We start from the raw sequence: 27,999 nt of genomic DNA, 5'->3' as shown, positions 1-27,999 counted from the left end.
TTCTCTGTGATGGCACTGCAAGATGAAGTTGATGGGAACATTTAATGGCCTTTTTAATTAATTCTCCATCATAAAAGGACGACATCAACCTGGAGAGCATTTAAGAACACTTATTGTTCATTAAGCTGGAGAAACATGCACCGCTTATCATTTCTTTGTATATAAATATTTGTTTATATAAATATTTAAATTTGTATATATAATATATATTAATATTGATATATATTATTTATAAATATATAAATATTAATATATACAAATATACTTATATAGATATTTATATATATAAATATATTTATTGACCTTTTCACTGACGTCTACCAGATATTAATATATTATGAACGTTGAGCTTTGGAACCCGTACTTTATATTTTAAGTAATATTTAGATTTTTGGCTCTTTATTGGACCTAAAACTCACAACACACTGAACACGGTTCCAGGTTTGAAAAATAAGAGCCTTTATTTTCTCGTGGTGTATTTACAGGCGTGAACATGTAAAAACATCAGAACACAACGAAAGCAATAAACCAATCACCAACTAGCGGCTGGCATTTGGATATGTAAAAAGATAAATATCCTTGTTTTAAAAGTACAAAGAGCACCAGCATCCAGTGAGTAAACGTACGCGCGCCCCGCTGATACATTCAATGGCAAATATAGTTCTAGCATTACAAGAATCACAGAATAATATCAAAAACTTGATTCAACACACAAAGAATGAAATAATACATTAGAAAACAGCTCTATATGAGAACCGGCTGCTGATTGGCCGCTTGACGTCATGATGTCACACGGCACTCTGAGCCCAAAATCACAGGAAGCATGCGAGTAAGAGTCTGCCGCGCTCTGATTGGTCAGCACGGCCTGGTTAGTGAAGAAGATTCTTTAATAACTTATATGAATGTTTAACTGCTGATGAGAAGACGAACCAGCAGCTGATCGGACCGATCAATAACTACGGTTATCGATCCGCCGGCGGAGGTTATGGACAATACATCTGGGTTCTGATACAATAAGATTTCCATAAATAATAAAAAGAACCTTGAATTCTGACAAATAATATTCTTTTACAGCGAATATACAAACAGCCGAATACAAAGATCATAAATACAGGAGTAAGGAAAAGGGGGCGGAGCCTCCGACATTCAATACACAGCAGAGAGTTCTATAAATCATCAAGATGAAAGTACGTCGGCTATGAGGCGGGCGGAGGAAGAGGACTGGACATGGATCAGAACCACATGGACATGGATCAGAACCACATGGACCAGAACCGCATGGACATGGATCAGAACCACATGGACCAGAACCGCATGGACCAGAACCACATAGACCAGAACCGCATGGACATGGATCAGAACCACATAGATCAGAACCACATGGATGGACATGGATCAGAACCACATGGTTTAGGACCACATAGACATGGATCAGAACTCATGGATCCGGATCAGCAGACATGGATCAGAACCCATGGAGACCTACCTGTATTAGTGACATACTGTTGATCTCTAGTTGGTCTAAACTAGTCATCACAGGTAAAATGGGCGGAGCCTCGTGAGTTATGACATCACACGCTGTGAGAAGTACAAACACTGTTTGTTGTATTTACATTTCTATATAAATATGTTTAGTTCAACTTGTGAACTTCTATCAAACTGAGTATTAATTACTGCTCAGTGGTACTTTGTAATAAAATATGTATTCAGGAGTTTCTCCAAGATACTGACTTCTAGTTTTGTGAATCAAAGAGGAGAGCAACACAAATAAACAACAAACGGAGAGCAACACAAACAAACAACAAACGGAGAGCAACACAAACAAACAAGAAGTGTTGGAGCTAACAACATGAAACAGGAGGACGTAAAGTCTGCAGAACAAACAGCAATGAGGAGGAAGTCAAGTTTTATCCCCGGAAACGAGATGAATGACGGCAGGCACTTGAATGTGTGTGTGTGTGTGTGTGCGTGTGCGTGTGTGTGTGTGCGATAGTCCTGGAGGAGGAAGCAGCCTCGTCTTCAGGACTCCATCTCGTCTCCATCGAAGGCCGGCAGGTCAAAGCTGAGCGTCTCCTCATAGGTCAACCCTGAGGGAGCAGAACAAATAGAGCTCGTGATCCACGGCGCCCCCTAGTGGACGACCTGCGACCTGCACCCCCACCGCACACGTACGCTTCCACTCCTCGATCTCCAGCTCGCGGCTCTCGAAGCTCTGGTCGTACGGCTCGGCCTCGGGCTCGTCGTCCGGGTCGTGGTACTGGGCGAAGTACGGGTGGGCCAGGGCCTCCGAGGCCGTGATCCGCTTGTCTGTGTCCAGAACCAGCATCTTCTCCAGCAGGTCCACGGCTGGAAGAGAGACCAAGAGACCAGTGGTGAGGCATCTGATACCATCACATGCAACACCTCTGTGGGGCCACTAGAGGGAGCGCCTGAGCCACTAGAGGGAGCAGCCACTAGAGGCCCTGAGCCACTAGAGGCCCTGAGCCACTAGAGGCCCTGAGCCACTAGAGGCCCTGAGCCACTAGAGGCCCTGAGCCACTAGAGGGAGCCCCTGACCCAGATGCTGAGCTCTGAGTTCCATAACTCACCGAGAGGATTGGCCCCAATAAACACGTCAGCAAAGTTCCTCTTGGGCATGTGGGGCAGCGAGTTGATGTAGTTCCTCGCCTGAGAGGGAAGACAAACACAAGGTATATGTATATACATGCACAAGTGAGGGGGGGTATATATAAACCTATACGAGTGTGGGTGTCGGGGGGGGGGGGGGGGGTCTCACCTCATGGCTGGGCATCCTGCTGATGAGGGAGGCCGGCGGCGTCCCCGTCAGACGCATTATCTGCTGCAGCTGGTTGATATCTACAGCTTCTGAATCAAGGAGCATCATGACATGGACACACACACACACTCATATATGTGTGTGTGTGTTTCAAAGGACATACACAGTAGAAGAAGATGCATCATTATTGTTATCATTATTATTATTATGGTCCATCTCCGACCTGAAGGATACGGTCTGTGCCCGGGAACAGAGTCTGTCCCGTCAGGAGCTCGGCCATGATGCAGCCCACGGACCAGATGTCCACTGGCAGGGACATTACAGTTATACACGCATATACATATCTATATAACATATTATATATATATATATATAATATATAATATATATAATATAAATATATTATATATATAATATATAACATAAATATATCATATATATATATATATAAAATAAATATATATTTATATAATATAAATATATATAATTTACATGTGTATGTTATATACATATATATTATATATGTATATATACATATATAATATATATGTGTGTGCGTTCTCACCGGTCATGTTGTAGTGCATCCAGTTCAACATGATCTCCGGCGCGCGGTACCACCTCGTGGCCACGTAGCCGGTCATCTCGTCGTCGGTGTGCCGCGCCAACCCGAAGTCCAGAATCTGAGGACCAACGGGGTTCAGGAAGAGGTCCTATATATGTATATATATATGTGTGTGTGTGTGTGTATATGTCACACACACAGCTCACCTTGAGCTCACAGTCCTCGTTCACGGCCAGGTTACTGGGCTTCAAGTCCTGAACAGAAACACGAAGAGAACAAAGTCAAGACTGGAACCAGAAGAAGTGGCTGCTGGTCCAGGTCCTGGTCTCTCAGCGCCGTGCTGGGGGACTCGTTTGGGCCTTGAGGAGGTCTGACGAGCGCCACACGTCCATCAGGACTGAATCACAGATCCACTTACTCTGTGGATGATGTCTGCAGAGTGGATGTACTGAGGGGAGAGAGAGACAAGGTCAGCAGGTCTACGGAGGACCTCTGGTGACATCATCGTCCACCGTGTGGTGGACCGGCCACTGACCTTCAGGCCCCGGAGGATCTGGTAGATCAGGAACTGGACGTGGTCGTCCGTCAGCTTCTGGCACTTCACGATGTTGTTGAGGTCGGCCCCCATCAGGTGGGTCACCAGGTACCTGTGGGTCAGGAGGTCCTCGTCTTCAGTGAGTCATCACCTCACGTACAGCTGGTCACCGTGGCAACAGCTGTGTGTGTGTGTGTGTGTGTGGCTTACACGTCGGTGAACTCCTCCAGGCTGGTTGCTGGTGTGAACACGTCCAGCAGGCCGATCACCTGCAGCAGAGGTCAGAGGTCAAAAACACAGTTTTTATTAATCGTTTGAGAAACAACAATTTGATGAACTTCAACAACAATCATTTCTATAAATATATAAATCTACATTCTGTCTGTATTATGTTCAGTAAACATGTGTTACAGATACACATGCTTATATAATATATATAGATGTATATTTATAGCCATTATATATGTATATATCTTGTGTGTATTGTGACGTACTCTCTTATCCTCTGTTTTGAGGAACAGAAGTGAAGCTGATAACACAGTCATTGTTCTACATCTGGTTCCTTCTTCAAACAAACAAAGTTAAACTGTTGTTTTCATTCTTCGGGGAGAGATTTGATTTAAAGAGTTTCAGCTGTCAACAACAACGTTTGAGAGATGTCTCCACTCCAGATATGAGTTAGTGACGACATGACGAGAGGAACCAAAACGTGTCATTCGACATGTCACATGACACATGTCACATGTCAGAGTGACAAGTGTGATAGTGAGAGACAGAACACCCGAAAAGAATGAGACAGGATGCATGCTGGAGGATTAGAGTGTGTGTGTGTGTATGCACACTGGCAGGGCCCTCTGGAGGCAGAGATGAGAGCCAGTGGAATAGCTCCGCCCACACAGCCACAGCCGATTGGTGGGCCGCCACCACAGCAGCCTCCTGATTGGTCCACACGGGTTCTCCTCACCCAGAGAGTCTCCCGGCAACAGCAGAGCGACGCGGAGCTGTGAGGGCTAAGAATCACAACACACCGGCCTCTGGGCCCAGGACCATGAACCATGAGGGACCCAGGACCATGAGGGACCCAGGACCATGAACCATGAGGGACCCAGGACCATGAGGGACCCAGGACCATGAACCATGAGGGACCCAGGACCATGAGGGACCCAGGACCATGAACCATGAGGGACCCAGGACCATGAGGGACCCAGGACCATGAACCATGAGGGACCCAGGACCATGAGGGACCCAGGATCATGAGGGACCCAGGACCATGAACCATGAGGGACCCAGGACCATGAGGGACCCAGGACCATGAACCATGAGGGACCCAGGACCATGAGGGACCCAGGACCATGAACCATGAGGGACCCAGGACCATGAGGGACCCAGGACCATGAACCATGAGGGACCCAGGACCATGAGGGACCCAGGATCATGAACCATGAGGGACCCAGGACCATGAACCATGAGGGACCCAGGACCATGAGGGACCCAGGACCATGAACCATGAGGGACCCAGGACCATGAACCATGAGGGACTCAGGACCATGAGGGACCCAGGACCATGAACCATGAGGGACCCAGGACCATGAGGGACCCAGGACCATGAACCATGAGGGACCCAGGACCATGAGGGACCCAGGACCATGAACCATGAGGGACCCAGGACCATGAACCATGAGAGACCCAGGACCAGGGTACCATGAGGGACCCAGGACCATGAACCATGAGGGACTCAGGACCATGAGGGACTCAGGACCATGAACCATGAGGGACCCAGGACCATGAGGGACCATGAACCATGAGGGACCCAGGACCATGAGGGACCCAGGACCATGAACCATGAGGGACCCAGGACCATGAGGGACCCAGGACCATGAACCATGAGGGACCCAGGACCAGGGAACCATGAGGGACCCAGGACCATGAACCATGAGGGACCCAGGACCATGAGGGACCCAGGACCATGAACCATGAGGGACCCAGGACCATGAGGGACCCAGGACCATGAGGGACCCAGGACCATGAGGGACTCAGGACCATGAGGGACCCAGGACCATGAACCATGAGGGACTCAGGACCATGAGGGACTCAGGACCATGAACCATGAGGGACCCAGGACCATGAGGGACCCAGGACCATGAACCATGAGGGACCCAGGACCATGAGGGACTCAGGACCATGAACCATGAGGGACCCAGGACCATGAGGGACCCAGGACCATGAACCATGAGGGACTCAGGACCATGAGGGACCCAGGACCATGAACCATGAGGGACCCAGGACCAGGGAACCATGAGGGACCCATGACCAGGGTACCATGAGGGACCCAGGACCATGAACCATGAGGGACTCAGGACCATGAACCATGAGGGACCCAGGACCATGAACCATGAGGGACCCAGGACCACAGGGAACCATGAGGGACCCAGGACCATGAACCATGAGGGACCCAGGAACCCCCCCCCCCCCCCCCACACACACACACTCACGTTCTCGTGCTTCATGTGCTTCAGCAGCCTCAGCTCCCGGTAGGTCCTCTTGGCGTGGATGATGGACTGAAACGGTCGGGACAACTTCTTCACCGCGATCTTCAGGCCGGACTTCACGTCGTACACCGAGCTGCGAGACAGGGTGACACGGTGAGAACAACAACAACAACAACAACGGAGGATTTCAAAATAACGCCAAAGAAAATAAAAAAGTCTTGTTTCCTCTTCCTGTCCGTGGGGGGGGGGGGGGGGGTCTGCACTGTGGCCAATCAGTGAAGAGCTGGAGGCCATGTGATCACTCGTGTTGAGACCGTTTGACGTGTTGCACTAACTGGGGATTTGAACTGCCAACCTCTCCCCGCCACAGTGGTGCATGGAGCACTGAGACCAGCAGCTGGTCAGAGGTCCTGACCCTGTGTGTGTGTGTGTGTGTGTGAAACATATACTTGGTAAACAGAGTACACACACACTAATCTACAGGACAAACTTGGTGGGGCTAAGCACACAGCGTCCAATTAGTGTGCAATAAATGTTAGTGCAATAAGAGATGACCATAAACACAAAAAGGGGGAGGAGCTAATGAACAGACAGGCAGGTGTGCAGTTCAGTGGCTGTGGGAAATGTCAGGACTGAGTGTCCTTCCTCTCATCGTGAACTCACTCGCCAGACTCTCAGGAGAGCGGCGGCGCTCACATGAAACGCTGTGATGATGTCATCGTTACCCAGAGGCTTCGTGGAGTTTATGATCGCCAGAGTCACATGAAGTCCTCACGAAGTCCTCACACATGAAGCCCAGGATGTTATACGACAAAACACATCATCTTCATCCTCCTATCAGAAGCTTCTGACCTCACACCTTTAAAGCAGCTCCAGATTAATAAAAGAAGACGAGTCGTCAGGTCTCACGATGAAGATGCACCTTCATCATCATCATCAGCATCAAGGTTTCAAGGCGGACCTTTAGTCAGCGTACACATGAAGCAACAAGATGTCCACAGCAGCAACGACCTGGAGTCTACAGCTGGAGCCTCATCACACGAGACACAGAGACGACCTGCAGGAGCTCCTCAAGCACCTCAAGCTCTCCTCTAGCTCCTCTAGCTCTCCTCAGGCCTCCTCTAGCTCCTCGGGCTCTCCTCTAGCTCCTCAGGCGCTCCTCTAGCTCTCCTCGGGCCTCCTCGGGCCTCCTCTAGCTCCTCGGGCGCTCCTCTAGCGCTCCTCTAGCTCCTCCTCTCAGCAGCCTGTGTGAGATGATCAGAACTCTTCTCCCATGACTCATCCAGAGGAGCTGAATCCTTCAGAGCTCCTGCTGGGTGACGTTATCCGTGGTGGAACCCACACACGGTCTCATGAGCCCAGAGACCAGAATATGGAACCGGGGCAACGACCTCTCACTGATCAGCGTCGCTGGTTAAATGTTTTTCCTCCAATTGTTCTAATAATATTTGTATTTAAATAGTTAAATAAAGAAAAGAAAAAGAAGAAAAAAAAATCACACTAATGAGAAAGATATGAAACAGCCAGTAACAACAGAAGCCCCTGTGTTTGACCTCAGAGTGTGAGAACAACACACACACACACACACCTAATAACTTAAATGCACTTCCCTCCAACAGTTGAAGATGTGGCAGTCTGACGTCATCCCTGACCTCATAATGAGTAGATGACGTCACGACCTCACCTCGGGGCTGAGTCATGGGTGAACCACAGCGGGAGAAAGGATGACATCATCGTAGAGTCATCGTCCAACGGAGGAAGCTCTCCGTGTGCGCGAGGGGCCTACTTTCTGGAAACCACGTGACCTGCTGGTCCTCTGCAGGCTGCACCCAACAGAACATCGTGCACGAGACGTGCGGATGTGTGCAGCGGCAGGGTGCGCGTGCAGCACCGCCATGCTACTGTGGTGCAGGGGCCCCTCACAGAGGAGGAGTCGGACCCCCGGGTCCTGCGTGTGCACCCGGGGGTCCGGTGCGACCTGATCCCGGAGCCGTCCGGGTCTCACGTGTATGACACCATGTGCACAACACAAATCACCCGAAGAAACCCGAAGCAGCCCGAGGCGTGCACGATGCCCCATCTGCCACAACAACCAGAGTAAACAAGTAAACATGTAAACAAAAGCCCCCTCCCCTCCCCTCCTCCCTCCACGGCTCCCAGGGTGCCAAGCAGCCCGTGGGGAGGCACCTCCTGCGGGCCTCCGCGGGTGGAGGAAACCCGTTGTGCAACCGCGCGGCGTGCTCTCGATGCTCCGCTGCAGCCGCTGCTTACCAGACGGACCCGTACGCCCCGGAGCCCACCGGGGACAGGTTCTGGTACCGCTCCGGGACCTCCCACACGGTCTTGTTGAGCTCCTGCCGGTAGAACGTGGGTCTCTCCTTCTGCGACATTCCTGCGGATCGAAGCGGCGCAGCGAGCGGAAACGTGTCGCTCCTCTCCGCGTGCGGCACGACGCGCGGCGCTGCTGCTGCCGCCGGGGAGGCGACGCGCGGAGCCGGGCTCGGTGCGCGCGCGCGCGGCGCAGCGTCAGCCGCACAGGTTCGGTGCTGTGGTGCGCGGAAAGCCCCCCCACCAGCCGGTCGCGTGCGTCGGGGCGCCTGGAGACCACTTCCTCTCCTCACGCGCTCCTCGGGTCAGGAAGCAGCGGCACGAGCTCGAGCTTCTCTCGCTTTGCAGGGCGCGCGCGGAAACGTGAACGCGCACGTCCCCTCGTCAGAACGCTCCCGTCAACAAGGATTTACTCTCGCGAGAACTGGGTCGAGGAAAGCAGAGAATGCCCTGACCACCCCCCCCCCCCCCACCCCCACCCCCACACACACATTGATGCTCACCGTCTTGTCTTAGATATCATGACGTCATGACAGCATTATCATATATAAATTATAATTAAGATTTGTTTAAATACAGATCAACAACTAAGACTCACACCAAAATAAAAAAGTCTATAAATATAAACATATGGATGTCAGTAATAACCAGTAATAACCAGTATTAACTAGTAATAACCAGTATTATCTGAGTTGGTGCCCTGCAGGTTTATTGGAAACTCTCCATCAACAGTTGCCTTCAGTCAGTTTGTTAAACACATTTAATTTAATTTACATTTGGTCTGTTTGCAGTAAGAATTTAAAAAAAGATGATAGTGTGATGTCCTCATGGGACAAATCATATGTATGACTTGTTCATGTTGTTTGGTGGCAGTCCAACATGGTACATCATATATAAATACTATATATAGACTTGTTCTGTGGGTAAGATGAGATGATTTATTCCAGATGAACATGAACTCAGCGCTGCTCATAGAAACAACATTAATGAGTCAGAGAGGAAGAACGGCCCAATAAATCAATCAAACATCACGCCTGGTGCAAAGCGTTGAAGCCAACGACACTTAAAGAACACAGAAACGGTCTGAATGATGGTTACTCTAAACTTCATCGCATCAGAACAAGTTACTCCTTTAAAAATGTAAATTAAACTCAAAATAACTTTGCAAATCAGATGGAATCAGACGCTCCGTGAATATTGGCATTAAAGTTAAAGTATGTAAATGTTTATGTTATTCTTGATACTTTTACGAGACATTTAAAACATGTTATAGTATCAGATGTCCCAGAAAATACAAAATACGTGTCTTTAAAACCTAAAACAAAGCTTAAGGAGCGACGGCCCACATTCAGAGCATGAGCAGAGGCCGAGGGCCCACTTCCTGTTGGGAATCAGAGTCTGTTGGTCCTCGTGTTGTGTTCAAGTCCCTCCGCCTCGTGTTGTGTTCAAGTCCCTCCGCCTCGTGTTGTGTTCAAGTCCCTCCGCTCTGGACGACGCCACCCAGCACCTCCGTGTGTGCTTGTGATGTCAGAGAATATCAAATCGCTTCTTTAAGGGATGCAAACGGCGCCGTTGAGAAAAGGTTACATCGTGTGCACAACAACATCTTTATATATATATATAATCTTTGTCTCCCGACACCTTCGACGTTAGAGGTGATGCAGAAGAAGAAGAAACAGGCATCATGAATAATCCCCACTGAACACCTGGCCCGTCTCCACTGGTCATCTCCCCACATATGATGGTGTGAGTCTGTGTGCAGCTCCCCGTCCTGCAGTGTGAATGTGTTTTGGGGTTTGGATGAGACGATAGAACGGAGCGGCCATGTGACCCGACCGGCCGGAGGACGCTCTGGACGCCCTGGATGTCTGGAGTGCATACAAAAGGTCGCCGTGAGCTATGGACCAATCACAGGCCAGTCCTTCCACCGCTCCGCGGGGCCAGAGGGCCGTCATTGGTCGGGGCCTCCCGGAGGAGGAGCACATGACCGCGGTCCGTCCGCCCAGCGTCCTGCAGGACTGTCATTTGAAGAAGACCACGTAGAACGCCATGAGCAGGCAGGACGCCGCCACGGCGACGTGGAGCCGCGTCCCGATCACCGCCGCTGAGGAGAGAAGAAGAAGAACGAGTGAGCAACACAGAGAGGAGGAGAGAGAAGAGGAGGAGGAGAACGAGTGAGCAACACAGAGAGGAGGAGAGAGAAGAAGAACGAGTGAGCAACACAGAAAGGAGGAGAGAGAAGAAGAGGAGGAGAACGAGTGAACAACACAGAGAGGAGAGAGAGAAGAAGAGGAGGAGAACGAGTGAACAACACAGAGAGGAGAGAGAAGAAGAAGAGGAGGAGAACGAGTGAACAACACAGAGAGGAGGAGAGAGAAGAAGAAGAGGAGAACGAGTGAACAACACAGAGGAGGAGAGAGAAGAAGAGGAGGAGAACGAGTGAACAACACAGAGAGGAGGAGAGAGAAGAAGAGGAGGAGAACGAGTGAGCAACACAGAGAGGAGAGAGAAGAAGAAGAGGAGGAGAACGAGTGAACAACACAGAGGAGGAGAGAGAAGAAGAGGAGGAGAACGAGTGAACAACACAGAGAGGAGGAGAGAGAAGAAGAAGAGGAGGAGAACGAGTGAACAACACAGAGGAGAGAGAAGAAGAGGAGGAGGAGAACGAGTGAGCAACACAGAGAGGAGGAGAGAGAAGAAGAGGAGGAGAACGAGTGAACAACACAGAGGAGAGAGAAGAAGAGGAGGAGGAGAACGAGTGAGCAACACAGAGAGGAGGAGAGAGAAGAAGAAGAGGAGGAGAACGAGTGAGCAACACAGAGAGGAGGAGAGAGAAGAACAAGTTTCAGGTGTGTGTATAAGTCCAGGTGTGTGTGTGTGTAGGTTCCAGGTGTGTGTAGGTTCCAGGTGTGTGTGTGTAGGTTCCAGGTGTGTGTGTAGGTTCCAGGTGTGTGTGTAGGTTCCAGGTGTGTGTAGGTTCCAGGTGTGTGTGTAGGTTCCAGGTGTGTGTAGGTTCCAGGTGTGTGTAGGTTCCAGGTGTGTGTAGAAGACATCTACCTTTGTAGAAGACGCCCCACACGCCTTTCTTCTCCGACAGCAGCCAGCTGTTGAGGCGAGGAACCTTCTTGAGGTACGCACAGGTGCAGACGAAGAGCAGCCCGAAGGCCAGGATGCCATCGAAGGAGTACACTAAGGAAGAGCAGCATCATAACAACAACAACAACAACAACAACGCCACAGTCTGCCTCACCTGCAGGAGTGCAATTTGTATTCAGCTCAAATATAAAACTGATGTTCCTGATCTATTATATCTAAAAGTGTCTCACGGATGTACAGACAGACAGGCGGACAGATAAACAGACAGACAGGCGGACAGATAAACAGATAAACAGGCTAGGGCTAGCAGGCTAGCAGGCCACGTCACCGGGCCCGGGTCGCGTCCTCCTCCTCCCGCTCCGCCGGCTCGTTTCCTCCTCGGGGAACAACACTCACCGTTCGTCATGTTCACGTCTCTTGTTGACACCGCGGGATGTTTGCTTCCTAAAGTAGAGACACACCACGGAGCAGAGAGCGGAGACGGAGGACTCGGGCGGTCACTTCCGGTTTCAGAGCTCCACCAGATCCTCTTCGTGTCTTGTTTCGCGCATTACTGCCGCCTAGTGGTGGGTATGAGTTACTGCAGCCCCTGCGGTGGTAAACAATACAAACGCACGTGTGTGCAGACATGAAGAGGATCTGGAGCAGCCTATGAGGACTACATGAAGAGGATCTGGAGCAGCCTATGAGGACTACATGAAGAGGATCTGGAGCAGCCTATGAGGACTACATGAAGAGGATCTGGAGCAGCCTATGAGGACTACATGAAGAGGATCTGGAGCAGCCTATGAGGACTACATGAAGAGGATCTGGAGCAGCCTATGAGGACTACAAGAGGATCTGGAGCAGCCTAAGAGGACTACAAGAGGATCTGGAGCAGCCTATGAGGACTACATGAAGAGGATCTGGAGCAGCCTATGAGGACTACAAGAGGATCTGGAGCAGCCTAAGAGGACTACAAGAGGATCTGGAGCAGCCTATGAGGACTACATGAAGAGGATCTGGAGCAGCCTATGAGGACTACAAGAGGATCTGGTGCAGCCTATGAGGACTACAAGAGGATCTGGAGCAGCCTAAGAGGACTACAAGAGGATCTGGAGCAGCCTAAGAGGACTACAAGAGGATCTGGAGCAGCCTATGAGGACTACATGAAGAGGATCTGGAGCAGTCTATGAGGACTACATGAAGAGGATCTGGAGCAGCCTATGAGGACTACATGAAGAGGATCTGGAGCAGCCTAAGAGGACTACAAGAGGATCTGGAGCAGCCTATGAGGACTACAAGAGGATCTGGAGCAGCCTATGAGGACTACATGAAGAGGATCTGGAGCAGCCTATGAGGACTACATGAAGAGGATCTGGAGCAGCCTAAGAGGACTACATGAAGAGGATCTGGAGCAGCCTAAGAGGACTACAAGAGGATCTGGAGCAGCCTAAGAGGACTACAAGAGGATCTGGAGCAGCCTAAGAGGACTACATGAAGAGGATCTGGAGCAGCCTATGAGGACTACATGAAGAGGATCTGGAGCAGCCTAAGAGGACTACAAGAGGATCTGGAGCAGCCTAAGAGGACTACAAGAGGATCTGGAGCAGCCTATGAGGACTACATGAAGAGGATCTGGAGCAGCCTATGAGGACTACAAGAGGATCTGGAGCAGCCTAAGAGGACTACAAGAGGATCTGGAGCAGCCTATGAGGACTACATGAAGAGGATCTGGAGCAGCCTAAGAGGACTACAAGAGGATCTGGAGCAGCCTATGAGGACTACAAGAGGATCTGGAGCAGTCTGAGGACTACAAGAGGATCTGGAGCAGCCTATGAGGACTACAAGAGGATCTGGAGCAGCCTATGAGGACTACAAGAGGATCTGGAGCAGCCTAAGAGGACTACAAGAGGATCTGGAGCAGCCTATGAGGACTACAAGAGGATCTGGTGCAGCCTATGAGGACTACATGAAGAGGATCTGGAGCAGCCTATGAGGACTACATGAAGAGGATCTGGAGCAGCCTATGAGGACTACAAGAGGATCTGGAGCAGCCTAAGAGGACTACAAGAGGATCTGGAGCAGCCTAAGAGGACTACAAGAGGATCTGGAGCAGCCTATGAGGACTACATGAAGAGGATCTGGAGCAGCCTATGAGGACTACATGAAGAGGATCTGGAGCAGCCTAAGAGGACTACAAGAGGATCTGGAGCAGCCTAAGAGGACTACAAGAGGATCTGGAGCAGCCTATGAGGACTACAAGAGGATCTGGAGCAGTCTGAGGACTACAAGAGGATCTGGAGCAGTCTGAGGACTACAAGAGGATCTGGAGCAGCCTATGAGGACTACAAGAGGATCTGGAGCAGCCTATGAGGACTACAAGAGGATCTGGTGCAGCCTATGAGGACTACATGAAGAGGATCTGGAGCAGCCTATGAGGACTACAAGAGGATCTGGTGCAGCCTATGAGGACTACAAGAGGATCTGGTGCAGCCTATGAGGACTACATGAAGAGGATCTGGAGCAGCCTATGAGGACTACAAGAGGATCTGGTGCAGCCTATGAGGACTACATGAAGAGGATCTGGAGCAGCCTATGAGGACTACATGAAGAGGATCTGGAGCAGCCTAAGAGGACTACAAGAGGATCTGGTGCAGCCTATATACATGAATTGATGAGATTTGAATTACTACAACTCTTGAGTAAAAAGTATTGAATTAATTAGTTAAATAATAATAATGCATTTCATTTATAAAAATAAACGATGTACATTATAATAATAGCAACATTTAAAATGAGTTGGATTTCGTGGTGACATTTTATGAACATGTATGGGAGACAAACAGGAAGTGGGAGTTAACATTGCCCCTAGTGTGCGTGTGCTTACAGTATACTACCTTACAGTTTTGATCCGGTCAAAGGATTCATAAATATAATAAAAATCTAAGCCTTTTACTGTTGATGACATGAAGTGAACTTTTCATATTTTTTATGTTAAGAGCCTCTTGTGTTCCTGGCTGTGTGTGTCTGTGTGTGTTCCTGGTAGTGTGTGTGCATGTGTAACAGCCCATGTGGGTCCTGATTACTGACTGATTATTATAACTGCTGCAAATAAAATAACAACTTTTATTTCTGGCATCAGTTTGTGTGAAAAGTGATTTTGTACTTTTTTCATTCAAAATATTTTTACAAACGTTCATTCCGGTGTCCTGCATAAGAAAATCAGTGCGACCACATTAGCAGTCCTTAATACAAAAATGTAAACAATTTAAAATATATATATTTTTTTTAAAGGTGCACTCAGTGTGGAGCCGAGCGGCCCCCCGGAGCCCGGATCACAGGGTGACGCCGCTCAGTGAGCTCGGGGTGATGCCTTTACTTCAGAAGCCCCTGGCCTTTAATGTGACCCCAACAGGTGGTTCAATACACCTGACTGACACACGGACAGGACCACACGTCCCTCCGGCGCCGAGAGGTCGTGACCCGCAGGCCGGGCCTCTCGAGGCCCTGCAGCTTGTTGGCGATGACCGACTGGCCGTCCAGGATCTCCAGAGATCTCAAGTCCTGCAGCCGGCGGAGCTGAAGGAGGTCTCTCTCCGGCACGTGTTCGCAGCGCAGCTTCAGGCTCCGGAGCTTCGGGAACAGTCGTGGGATTTGAGCCGTGGGGCTCGCCAGGTGCGAGGGCCAGGGGTCGATGTGCAGGTGCAGGAGATCCGGCACCCGCCCCGCTACGACCGCCACGTCCTCCGAGGACAGCCCCGCGACGCACAGCGTGAGGCGGGTCACCGTGGCGGGGATGGAGGCCACGTACTTCCTGACCGGCGGGCCCTTGGCGACCACCAGGGCGGACAGCCGGGGCAGCTGACGCAGCCACGCCCTCAGGTGACTGCTGTCGGCCGCCGGGCGCCTCCTGGGCATGTCCTGATGCCTGTGGAACACGGCGAGGGTCTTCAGGCCGGGCATCAGCCTCATGAGGTCTGCAGGTAGTGCGTTCCCTCCGTAGTCGATGAGCTCCAGGCTGGACAAGGTGGCGACGGCTCCGTCCGAGGGGTCCGGGTGGGGTCTGTGCAGGGCTTGGAGGGCGCCCGGCTGCCCGATGGCCAACGAGAGGTGCTGCAGCTTCGGCAGGCAGCTGAGGATGGAGTGGAGCATCCACGTGGTGTCCTCGGAGAAGCCCAGGTGATGATACACCAGAGACTCGAGGTTCGTGAGCTGGGCGAGTGCGGAGAGGAGGCCCCTCGTGCCGGCGCTGGGGAACGTGACGTCACACATGCTGAGCTGCGTCAGCTGCCGGGGCTGCTGGCCCCCCGGAGCCGCCTCGGGCAACAGGTACACGCGACTGGACCTGAAGGCCAGGCGCGTCAGGTGGGGCACGTCCTCCATGCAGCAGAGCTGCGCGCAGGCGCAGAGCTCCACCACCGCGGTGCGGAGCGACGGGAGGAGCGCGGCGGCCTGCTCCCAGTCCTTCGCCTTGGAGCCCCGCAGCACCACACTGGCGACCTCCCTGCGGCGGAGGGAGGCCCAGAACCCGCCGTTGTACGGGCTTCCCCGAAAACCCAGAACCACGGACCAGTCCTTCCAGAGGGACCTGTGGTCGGCGAGCTTTTTGAAGAACTTGCTGCACGCCCGGACACTGTACTTATCTTCCTCGGACAGATACCCGAACACGAGGCTCCAGATCTCGGGCGGAAGCTTCAGGACCGGCCGGGCCATCGTTCGTGCTCCGGTGTCACTCGTTTTAGACGTTAATGTCGCCGGTTACCGGTTCAGAACATCGCGGACGTTGTTTTTTCTTCTTCTTCTTGGTGTTTAACGGCGGTTGGCATTCATATATTCGGTGCATTACCGCCACCCTCTGCCGGACGTTGGTTGAACCAACGGTTCCTGGGTTACCGAGCAACCGACGTGATTGACGTGGCGAGCAGCCAATGGGCGGGAGGTTACGCCCACCGCTCCCTCGTGATTGGACGCTCGGTTCGGGTATATAAGCTCCTCGCGCATATCTTCATTCTCTTTCTTTCACGCGACCCTACTCTTAGAGGTAAGAATCTGGCCTCGCGCTGTCAGAAAAGGGAACAATAAAGTAGTAATTTCAATAATTATTACTATGATGATGTTCTATATGTATGTAATCGTGCGTAAGACGCGTAGGTTAAAGCGCCTCGCGCTGCTTTTTGCCGTAAAGGACGGTTATGAGACGTAACATGGTTGCGGCCTGCTAGCTTATGCTAATAGGCCGCATGTTGAGGTGTAACGCACATATTACAACGTTTCTGCTTCTAATGCACGTTTGTTTGCGTTCAGGTAATACCGTGTCTTTAAACCAGCTGTATAGCGATCCTTGGAAGCACTGCAAAGATGCCCAGGGAAGACAAGGCCACGTGGAAGTCCAACTATTTTATGAAAATAATCGTAAGTAGGACGTGGCTCGTGTCAGTTTATATGAACACACACAAGCTTAAATGTATATTTAGTAATGTTTCATATGTGTATAGAAACATTTGGTTAAATTCGTTTTCCTTTATAAAATTTGCAGCAACTTTTGGACGAATTTCCAAAATGCTTCGTGGTGGGCGCAGACAACGTGGGCTCCAAGCAGATGCAGACCATCCGCCTGTCTCTGCGGGGCAAGGCCGTGGTGCTGATGGGTAAAAACACCATGATGCGAAAAGCCATCCGGGGCCACCTGGAGAACAACGCGTCCCTGGAGAAGTGAGTCCAGTTCTTCACCTCTGTCGCAGGATAAGTTACAATGCAGCTCGTGTGGTACTGCTTTGTCGTTCCCCCTGCTCACACTAACCTGTTTCCTCGCTATACCTGTCGGTCAGATGAAGTGACTGCCAGGCACGTAGTGTTTCAGACATTTATAACTTGATTTAGTGGGAGAAATTTAAATCTGCACATTTTGTAACAGTTAATTCCATAATTTGATAGGCTTCTGCCTCACATTAAAGGAAATGTGGGCTTTGTCTTCACCAAGGAGGATCTGGCTGAGGTCCGGGACTTGCTGCTTAACAACAAGGTAACAGGCTTCAACTTTTGAGTAGGAACACGATTGTGTGTGATGGATGTTATAAACTAGAACCAAGAAGCAGGATAAGTTACAATGCAGCTCGTGTGGTACTGCTTTGTCGTTCCCCCTGCTCACACTAACCTGTTTCCTCGCTATACCTGTCGGTCAGATGAAGTGACTGCCAGGCACGTAGTGTTTCAGACATTGATAAAGGTGAACCCCAGTGTGTTCAACCCTACTCTTAAGGCAGAGTAGCATGCTAACCTGTTGTCATTCCTCCAGGTGCCTGCGTCGGCCCGTGCTGGAGCCATCGCCCCATGTGATGTGACCGTGCCGGCCCAGAACACTGGTCTGGGTCCCGAGAAGACTAATTTCTTCCAGGCTCTGGGTATCACCACAAAGATCTCAAAGGGAACCATTGAAATCTTGGTAAGTTTAAAAAATGATTGATTCTGTATTTAGACTTTGCCTGCCTGCTTGTCTAATGATGAATGACATGCTCAAGTCTAATTATAAATACAATTCTCTCCCCAGAGTGACGTTGCTCTGATCCATACTGGTAACAAGGTCGGTGCCAGCGAGGCCACGCTCCTCAACATGCTGAACATCTCGCCCTTCTCCTACGGACTCAACATCCAGCAGGTGTATGACAATGGCAGTGTTTACAGTCCGGAGGTGCTCGACATCACAGAGGCTTCTCTGCATGCCAAGTTCCTCGAGGTGAGAAGCTGCAAAATCCATCATCTCAACTGGTTGAGTCCTTGTTGTGTTTGCGGTGAAACGGCTGGAAGGTGTCATGTAACCGTTGTTTCCTTTCAGGGTGTGAGGAACATCGCTAGTGTGTGTCTGCAGATCGGCTACCCCACTCTGGCCTCCGTCCCCCACTCCATCATCAACGGATACAAGAGAGTCCTGGCTGTCGCTGTGGAGACAGATTACTCCTTCCCCCTGGCAGACAAGGTACGCTGGTGACGTCAGGACGCGTCTCTTGGTTGGCGTGTTCTAGCCGTGTGTTTTGCACGAATGGAAAACTTAAAATGTTCCTCACCTGGAGCAACGCTTCACCTATTTGACACACCCACCTGTCGCAGGATAAGTTACAATGCAGCTCGTGTGGTACTGCTTTGTCGTTCCCCCTGCTCACACTAACCTGTTTCCTCGCTATACCTGTCGGTCAGATGAAGTGACTGCCAGGCACGTAGTGTTTCAGACATTTATAACTTAACGTTGAACCCCGGAAATATGTCCACCCCTTCTTTTTCATACTGCCTCCCTGTGTGTTTTGCATGATTTTTTTTATTGACTTGAATGTTCCTCTGTGCTCAGGTCAAGGCCTTCCTGGCTGACCCGTCTGCTTTTGCTGCCGTGGCAGCAGCACCTGTAGCAGCAGCCGCCGCTTCCACCGCAGCCGCTCCAGCTGCCAAGGAGGAGGTGAAGGAGGAGTCTGAGGCCTCAGATGACGACATGGGCTTCGGTCTGTTCGACTAACAAAATACAGCGAACAAACCCCATTTGAGTCATAAAACTACGATTTCAATAAAGTCTTCTGCAAACCCTTAGTTCTGTGTCTTGTGCTTTAAATTGGAAAGTTGTATTGTAACTTTAGTTGGAGGATGTCTTCCTGTCATGTCGGTCCAAAGTGGGATATTTTTACGTAAGTGTCAATTTTCTAAAAGTATCTGCGACTAAATTATTTTCCATGTTTTCATTATGTTTTGATTACTGGAATATTGCACCCCAGGTGAATTCATCCACCCTGCCTGGCATATCTTTAATCTCTAACGTGATGTACTTGTATAGCAGTATATTTTAGTTGTGGTTCGATGCGAGATCCCAGTTTAAATGTCAACTATTTAACGTCCAATTTTGTCCCCATTGGAAAAAGTCCACTCAAAGTAACTCCTTTGTAAAGCGTGGCATATTGAGCCAAAAATTATTTAACAATTTAAATGATATTGCCTGTGCAAATGTGTTCCAAATATGAAACGCTTTTCAAAATGACATTGTTAAAATCATCAATCGGGCAACTTATTCTTATAAGAAGGAGCAGAGTTAGTCATATTTCAAAGTTTCTTATCTCCTGAAACAAGTGTCTTTTTGAAGGTCTCCAGATAAGCTGATTTCCTCAGTACCAGTGATCAATTATCAGTGATTGAAGGATACTGATTAATATTTTGATTTCCTGGTGCCCCTCCCAGCAAGACGTCCAACATCCTGAGATCTGTAAGGAAACAGCCCTTTAGAAATACTTATTTTTCCCATCAATTTATTAAATGTAATTGCATTTCATCTCAAATGTCATGCTATAATAATCTGAAACGTCAGAACTTTTCTTGTCATTCTCATAGAGTTGGGCACAGATGCAGTGAATGGCAGTTGTAGTTCTATTTGGTGCTGTTGTAGTTTTTGGACTAGACGTATGTGATGCAGATGTGAGTTCTCTTGTCCCAGAGGAGTCACTTGTGCCATGTTTCACTTATGGTGATGGAGTTTATTAACATTCACTGCCACAACCACAACCTCAGGTCTTCTGAGCAGCTTTCTACCTGAGCTACAGGGTCCAACCATTCCTACTCCAATCAGACACCTGGGGAAAATAAGCATCTGCTCAACGCTGCACACATGACAGATGACATGAAACATCTGTTTATGAGCATGTCGCCTTATTGAGTGGTCATCCACAGACAGCTTTGATTTCCTCAATAACTGGGGAGAAACTTTCATTTACTTTGTTTTAAAGCTCCTCCATCCATCTGTATGACGCAGACGGTCATATCTATAAAACATGAACTCTTCTGAGGAGTTGCACCCGTATTAAAAGCTGTGCCCCTCAATAAGCAATTCAAACATTTAATTAATAGCGTTGTTTGCCGTGTAAATTTATCAGATCGTGTTTATGTATTTGTGCAAAAGTCACTTTTATTCTGAAAACAGAACCGGAAGTCTCAATAGATCGGTGGAGCGCGAGTGTAAATACGCATGCGCAGCAGATAGCGACATTAAACCGTCCACCATGGCTGAGGTAAGGTGGTTTTCTTGAGGTGAGGTGGGGAGTTTATAGTTTTGTACTTGTTACTTCTAAGTTGGTGCCTAAATGTTTAAAGTGACCCGGTTTACGGGAGTTTATTGATCTGAACGTTGCTAAAAGCTAACTTTACAGCGTCAGCTATCGTGAGCTAACGTGGTACTAGCTCACATTAGCTCACATGCGGATCGTAGTGATTCATTCTGTGATGATATTATATGGTGCTATTGTTTCATAATGTCACCAGACGCCTAATGTGAGCTTCTTGGTCCAGACCCGCAGTGTCCAGGACCTCCGGGGATGTGCAGCAGCAGCTTGTGGGCGACTCTCCAGAATGCTGCCTCGTGGGCCCGGACCACGTGGGCTCCACGCAGACCATCCGCCTGTCTCTGCGGGGCAAGGCCGTGGTGCTGATGGGTAAACACACCATGATGCGAAAAGCCATCCGGGGCCACCTGGAGAACAACGCGTCCCTGGAGAAGTGAGTCCAGTTCTTCACCTCTGTCGCAGGATAAGTTACAATGCAGCTCGTGTGGTACTGCTTTGTCGTTCCCCCTGCTCACACTAACCTGTTTCCTCGCTATACCTGTCGGTCAGATGAAGTGACTGCCAGGCACGTAGTGTTTCAGACATTTATAACTTGATTTAGTGGGAGAAATTTAAATCTGCACATTTTGTAACAGTTAATTCCATAATTTGATAGGCTTCTGCCTCGCATTAAAGGAAATGTGGGCTTTGTCTTCACCAAGGAGGATCTGGCTGAGGTCCGGGACTTGCTGCTTAACAACAAGGTAACAGGCTTCAACTTTTGAGTAGGAACACGATTGTGTGTGATGGATGTTATAAACTAGAACCAAGAAGCAGGATAAGTTACAATGCAGCTCGTGTGGTACTGCTTTGTCGTTCCCCCTGCTCACACTAACCTGTTTCCTCGCTATACCTGTCGGTCAGATGAAGTGACTGCCAGGCACGTAGTGTTTCAGACATTGATAAAGGTGAACCCCAGTGTGTGTTCAACCCTACTCTTAAGGCAGAGTAGCATGCTAACCTGTCGTCATTCCTCCAGGTGCCTGCGTCGGCCCGTGCTGGAGCCATCGCCCCATGTGATGTGACCGTGCCGCTCTGGGTATCACCACAAAGATCTCAAAGGGAACCCTTGAGAGGAGGAGTCTGAGGCCTCGGGTGACGACGTGGGCTTCAGGCTGTTCGACGAACACAAATGCAGCAAACAAACCAGATTTGAGTCATAAAACTATGATTGTAATAAAGTCTTCTGCAAACCCTGAGTTCTGTGTCTTGTGTTTTAAATTGGGAAGTTGTATTTTAACTTTAGTTGGATGCTCTGCCGTGTCAAATCGGTCCAAAGTGGTATATTATTGTGTCTACATTTTCCAAGGGTAGCTATCCTACTAAATCCAAATAGCTTTTTATAGAATTATATTTTCTACAGTGTCTACCCAACCTGTGGTTCCATTAAGTTTTGCTTACTGGAATAATATTGTACCCCAGGTGTATTTGTCCACCCTATCCCGTATATCTTTAATCTATTGTTAATTATATGCACAGTATATTTTAGTTGGAGGCCGATGCGGGATCCCAGCTGGTTAACTATTGAACCATCTTGATGATAAACCAAGTCATGGCAAAAACGTGACATGTGTATAGCTTTAATTTGTTTTTTTTAAAACTTCTCCATAAATCTGTGAATTGGGCGCTGGTGTCTGAAAACATGAACTCTTCTGAGGAGTTGTGCCTGTAATAAAAACTGTTCCCCTCCACCTTAACAAAAAGCCGTTGAAACATATTTAATTAATAAATTTGTTGGTCGTGTGCATCACTCAGACCACTCTTATTTATATATTTATATATATCTGGAGTTGTGTGTATATATATGTGCAAAAGTCACTTCTAAAAAGAAATGACCGGAAGTCTCGATACGCATGCGCAGCAGCAAGCGACATGAAGCCGTCCGCCATGGCTGAGGTAAGGTGTTTCTATTGAGCTGACGTGGGAGTTTATAGTTTAAGTGTTTCTTGTAATTTGTTGACTAAATGTTTGACGTGACCAGGTTTACGGGGTTTATTGATCTGGACGGTGCTAAAGGCTAACTTCACATTCCAGCGTCAGCTATCTTGAGCTAACGTGGTATTAGCTAACGTAAGCTAACGTTAGCTCATGTCGGATGGTCGTGATTAATGCTGTGATATTATTATATGGTGCTATTGTTTTGTGACGTCACGCAGTAGCACACGTCCGAGTCACTGTCACCTGTGTGGTCACTGTCTTCGGCCCAATATAACATGTTGGTGGCTATTAGCTTGCTAACAGTTGTAGCTTGACAGCTAGCTTGTGTAGTTAGCTTCAGACCTCTCTCCAGACCCTCATGCGCCTCTCTCTCCAGACCCTCATGAGCCTCTCTCTCCAGACCCTCATGTGCCTCTCTCTCCAGACCCTCATGAGCCTCTCTCCAGACCCTCATGAGCCTCTCTCTCCAGACCCTCATGAGCCTCTCTCCAGACCCTCATGTGCCTCTCTCTCCAGACCCTCATGTGCCTCTCTCTCCAGACCCTCATGTGCCTCTCTCTCCAGACCCTCATGAGCCTCTCTCCAGACCCTCATGAGCCTCTCTCCAGACCCTCATGAGCCTCTCTCCAGACCCTCATGAGCCTCTCTCCAGACCCTCATGAGCCTCTCTCCAGACCCTCATGTGCCTCTCTCTCCAGACCCTCATGAGCCTCTCTCCAGACCCTCATGCGCCTCTCTCCAGACCCTCATGAGCCTCTCTCCAGACCCTCATGAGCCTCTCTCCAGACCCTCATGAGCCTCTCTCCAGACCCTCATGAGCCTCTCTCCAGACCCTCATGAGCCTCTCTCTCCAGACCCTCATGCGCCTCTCTCTCCAGACCCTCATGAGCCTCTCTCCAGACCCTCATGAGCCTCTCTCCAGACCCTCATGAGCCTCTCTCTCCAGACCCTCATGAGCCTCTCTCCAGACCCTCATGAGCCTCTCTCCAGACCCTCATGAGCCTCTCTCTCCAGACCCTCATGAGCCTCTCTCCAGACCCTCATGAGCCTCTCTCCAGACCCTCATGAGCCTCTCTCTCCAGACCCTCATGAGCCTCTCTCCAGACCCTCATGAGCCTCTCTCCAGACCCTCATGAGCCTCTCTCTCCAGACCCTCATGAGCCTCTCTCTCCAGACCCTCATGAGCCTCTCTCCAGACCCTCATGCGCCTCTCTCTCCAGACCCACAGCCTTCAGGACCTGCGGCAGCCGGCCGTCTCCTCCAAGGTGTTCGTGCAGAGGGACTACGGCTCAGGGACCATCTCCAGGTTCCAGACCAAGTTCCCCTCGGAGCTCGAGTCCAGGGTGAGAGATCCGGACTGCTGACCGAGTGTTTTTATTATCTTTATTTATAAGAGACCATGTACAGTTAAACATAATGGCCACCACTGGACTGTACCAGATTGTAGCTACAGCTAATCTGCATCTGTAGTCCCTTGACGGACCAAAATAAACATAATCAATAACAAACTGTACAGGAAAATACACAATACAAGAACCACACAAAATACACACGATGCAAAGCTACAGTACCACACATTACAAACAATTAATGCATACTATTAAAAGTGAGTAATAAAAACCATTAAAAGTAAGTAATGCATACCAATAAAAATAAGTAATAAAAACCATTAAAAGTAAGTAATACGAGCCATAATAATGTTGCTCAAGTAGATTGTGTTTGCCGTCTGTTTCAGCTGGATAAGCAGCAGTTTGATGAAACCATCCAGACCCTCAACAACTTGTACGCAGAGGCGGAGAAACTGGGGGGGAAGTCTTATCTGGAGGGCTGCCTGGCTTGTCTCACGGCCTACACCATATTCCTCTGTATGGAAACACACTATGAAAAGGTCAGACCGTGTTGAGCTCCTCTTCTTCTCTGGCGGGCTGCACAGGTCTACCTAACAATGGGTCTCTTAAATGTGTGTTCTGCTGTCTGTGCAGGTGTTGAAGAAGATTTCTCGGTACATTAAGGACCAGAACGAGAAGATCTATGCTCCCCGGGGTCTGCTGCTGACCGACCCCATCGAGAGAGGCCTGCGAGTCGTATCCTTCACCTGACGGAGAGCAGGAGCAAAGTATTCACACTGACGTCAAATTAACCTTTAGCTTTACTCTGATTATCTTTCCATCTAAATGCTTCACCAGGTTATTCTTTGACATGTGCCTAATTTTACACACTTATTATAAAAGGAGTCTTCTCAACCTGAGATAAATATACGATAAGTTTGGTCGTCCATTCAATCAAAGCTGGGATAACCGTGTGAAAAGTTAAGATTGGCTGAAGCTCAGGTTGGTTCTGTTGAGTCCGCTCGAAGAATCATCCAACAGAAATACTGACGCCAGTGTTCAGCACCGATGGACTCTCCACTCCTCAGACTCCTCAGACTCCTCAGACTCCTCAGACTCCCCAGACTCTCCAGACTCCTCAGACTCTCCAGACTCTCCACTCCTCAGACTCTCCAGACTCTCCAGACTCTCCTCAGACTCTCCAGACTCTCCAGACTCTCCACTCCTCAGACTCTCCAGACTCCTCAGACTCCTCAGACTCTCCAGACTCCTCAGACTCTCCAGACTCCTCAGACTCTCCAGACTCCTCAGACTCTCCAGACTCTCCAGACTCTCCAGACTCTCCAGACTCCTCAGACTCTCCAGACTCTCCAGACTCTCCAGACTCTCCAGACTCTCCAGACTCCTCAGACTCTCCAGACTCTCCAGACTCCTCAGACTCTCCAGACTCTCAGACTCCTCAGACTCTCCAGACTCTCCAGACTCCTCAGACTCTCCAGACTCCCCAGACTCCTCAGACTCTCCAGACTCCCAGACCTCCTCTCAGACTCTCAGACTCTCAGACTCCTCAGACTCTCCAGACTCCTCAGACTCTCCAGACTCTCCAGACTCTCCAGACTCTCCAGACTCTCCAGACTCTCCAGACTCCTCAGACTCTCCAGACTCTCCAGACTCTCCAGACTCTCCAGACTCTCCAGACTCTCCAGACTCTCCAGACTCCTCAGACTCCAGACTCCTCAGACTCTCCAGACTCTCCAGACTCCTCAGACTCTCCAGACTCCTCAGACTCTCCAGACTCCTCAGACTCTCCAGACTCTCAGACTCCTCAGACTCTCCAGACTCCTCAGACTCTCCAGACTCCCCAGACTCCTCAGACTCTCCAGACTCCTCAGACTCTCCAGACTCCTCAGACTCTCCAGACTCCTCAGACTCCTCAGACTCTCCAGACTCTCCAGACTCCTCAGACTCTCCAGACTCCTCAGACTCCTCAGACTCTCCAGACTCTCCAGACTCCTCAGACTCTCCAGACTCCTCAGACTCCTCACTCTCCAGACTCCTCCCACATGATCATTATGAATGTAAACATATTACAAAGGAGGTAAACAGGTAGTGCACACAGCTGTTGAGCTAGCACGTAGGTAGACATGCAGGTGTGAGTCTTATTACAGTCCTGAGAGTCACAGATGATTCAGTGCATTTGAGTTATTGATATCTGTAAGGAAAATTTCAATAAATATAAAAACACATGTGAGAACATTAGCAACCATAGCTTTAACTATGTCAGCAAATGTGCATCAGGAGTTGTGTATTTCCCTTAACTTGCGATCTTCTAGGTTGAAATTACCATCTATGAAGACAGAAGTATTGGCTCTGGCAGATAAAGCACCGTGGGTATGGAGTCTTTTTGGTGTATTTATTTAAAAAAATCTGGTCTATCATTTTTTTTTTTGGGAGCGCCAATTTTAAATTTAAGCCCCTAACTCAAGATATTGTGATTTACTTTAATGTCAGCTGTGAAGCATTTTCTTTATCGCCGGTCGAATGTTTGACTTCCACTTTTAATGCCATCTTTTCATAAGGCGTGATCACTTAAGCAGGATATTTACCCCCCCCCCCCCCAGGCTGAAGACCCTGACCAGATACTAATCATCTGTCTGGCAGCACACGTTCAGATGTCCGCTTCGCCTGAATGGATTTACATACTTTAGATCTAATTCTACTCTCTGTATTATTTATAAGTACTCAACTGTCTGCCTATCGTATATGTTTATAAATGTGATTCCATGTCTTTATATACATGCAGTGATGTATAAATCATGTCCCAGTTGATCATGGCAGGTCTTTATGAACAGTGCCATTGTGTTAAATGCCACTTGTTGACCATGGTAAATATGAGTGATTTCACTTGTGTATGTTTTTGCAAATAATAATATAAAGTCAAATGATGTACGTAGAGTTGTTGGCATGTCTGTGAACTGTAATCCTGTTATGGGCTCCACAGTGTTAACATGCTGGCTGTAGCCTTTTTTAAGGCAAATGTTTTCTTATCGGTGCATAAATGTGACTTAATTTTTTTGCGGGGATCATGTCTTGAGAAATATGCACGTGGAAGTTCTGAGCTGGATTTTTGTGACAGACGGAGCATGTACCCTGTTAGTACGTCACCATGGAACAGCCTGGTCCACCCGCGTCAGAGCGCAACCTCACTGAAGCTCCCAAATCATATCCCACTCCTGTTTCTCATGAGATCCACCATCTATATTGCGAATGTCATCTCCTTGTTTGTGATCCCCAAACACCACAGAAACCTTAAACTCTCAACACCACAGATGATTGCTGTTGTTGGCGTTTGATGCAGCTGGTTTTCTTTTCTTACCAATATTGTTCTGTTTTATCTAAATAAATAAATAGTCCTTTTCTGCCTGAAAGATGTGTGTAACTTTGTGAAGAGAATAAGCAGCAAACATTTTGTGGATGCAATTTCCACCACTGATGAGAAAATAACGATCCTGTAATTATGAGATACTATCTCATAATTATGAGTCAATTATGACTGGTAGGTCATCATTTTGAAATACTAGCTCATAATTAGGACTTACTTTACCTCAAGTCATTATGAGATGCTAAGTTATTATTTGTATATGCTTCGTCATTATAATGACTTGCAGGTTCTTTATTTCCTCATCACAGTTGCTGAAACTGAGCTTTAATACAAAAAACAGTTTGTTTTGAATATTTATTACCATACTAATAATCCTAAAATATTTTTTTTAACGTTTAAAATATATTTAAGGAATGTATGTAGGCTTTTATTGTGAAAAACTCACCGGATATTTAGCC

At 48.8% G+C, this 27,999-nt stretch overlaps 5 protein-coding genes across 5 annotated transcripts; 3 read left to right on the top strand and 2 right to left on the bottom strand.

The window, feature by feature from the left end:
- Positions 1-435: 435 nt before the first annotated feature.
- Positions 436-9,030, bottom strand: mapk14b (mitogen-activated protein kinase 14b). The gene is made up of 12 exons (XM_056437803.1): positions 8,634-9,030; positions 6,366-6,495; positions 4,084-4,142; positions 3,874-3,985; positions 3,757-3,786; positions 3,545-3,592; positions 3,342-3,456; positions 3,011-3,082; positions 2,777-2,856; positions 2,589-2,667; positions 2,173-2,346; positions 436-2,087 (listed from the first exon to the last, which is right to left on the bottom strand). Exons 1-12 carry the CDS (start codon positions 8,750-8,752, stop codon positions 2,020-2,022), a joined length of 1,086 nt encoding a protein of 361 aa, XP_056293778.1. The 5' UTR covers positions 8,753-9,030; the 3' UTR covers positions 436-2,019.
- A 584-nt stretch (positions 9,031-9,614) lies between these two features.
- Positions 9,615-12,472, bottom strand: tmem167b (transmembrane protein 167B). The gene is made up of 3 exons (XM_056437500.1): positions 12,183-12,472; positions 11,748-11,879; positions 9,615-10,794 (listed from the first exon to the last, which is right to left on the bottom strand). The coding sequence occupies exons 1-3, from the start codon at positions 12,190-12,192 to the stop codon at positions 10,712-10,714; spliced, it is 225 nt and encodes a 74-aa protein (XP_056293475.1). The 5' UTR covers positions 12,193-12,472; the 3' UTR covers positions 9,615-10,711.
- Positions 12,473-16,722: 4,250 nt separating this feature from the next.
- Positions 16,723-19,340, top strand: LOC130208734 (60S acidic ribosomal protein P0). The gene is made up of 8 exons (XM_056438021.1): positions 16,723-16,809; positions 17,073-17,180; positions 17,305-17,480; positions 17,703-17,790; positions 18,064-18,210; positions 18,316-18,501; positions 18,601-18,741; positions 19,108-19,340. The coding sequence occupies exons 2-8, from the start codon at positions 17,127-17,129 to the stop codon at positions 19,267-19,269; spliced, it is 954 nt and encodes a 317-aa protein (XP_056293996.1). The 5' UTR covers positions 16,723-16,809; positions 17,073-17,126; the 3' UTR covers positions 19,270-19,340.
- Positions 19,341-19,407: 67 nt separating this feature from the next.
- LOC130208322 (60S acidic ribosomal protein P0-like) lies at positions 19,408-22,092 on the top strand. The gene is made up of 5 exons (XM_056437366.1): positions 19,408-19,420; positions 20,716-20,803; positions 21,081-21,287; positions 21,510-21,597; positions 21,873-22,092. The coding sequence occupies exons 1-5, from the start codon at positions 19,408-19,410 to the stop codon at positions 21,978-21,980; spliced, it is 504 nt and encodes a 167-aa protein (XP_056293341.1). The 3' UTR covers positions 21,981-22,092.
- A 619-nt stretch (positions 22,093-22,711) lies between these two features.
- On the top strand, positions 22,712-27,587 carry golga7 (golgin A7). Its single transcript, XM_056438341.1, has 6 exons — positions 22,712-22,789; positions 24,052-24,174; positions 24,567-24,719; positions 24,814-24,915; positions 26,493-26,550; positions 26,781-27,587. The coding sequence occupies exons 1-5, from the start codon at positions 22,766-22,768 to the stop codon at positions 26,538-26,540; spliced, it is 450 nt and encodes a 149-aa protein (XP_056294316.1). The 5' UTR covers positions 22,712-22,765; the 3' UTR covers positions 26,541-26,550; positions 26,781-27,587.
- The last annotated feature ends 412 nt before the right edge of the window (positions 27,588-27,999 follow it).

The sequence above is a fragment of the Pseudoliparis swirei genome, chromosome 18 (assembly GCF_029220125.1).
Source record: "Pseudoliparis swirei isolate HS2019 ecotype Mariana Trench chromosome 18, NWPU_hadal_v1, whole genome shotgun sequence".
Lineage (NCBI taxonomy): Eukaryota > Metazoa > Chordata > Actinopteri > Perciformes > Liparidae > Pseudoliparis > Pseudoliparis swirei.
Note: the sequence above shows the minus strand (reverse complement) of the source record. Positions and strands in the feature narration are given on the sequence as shown.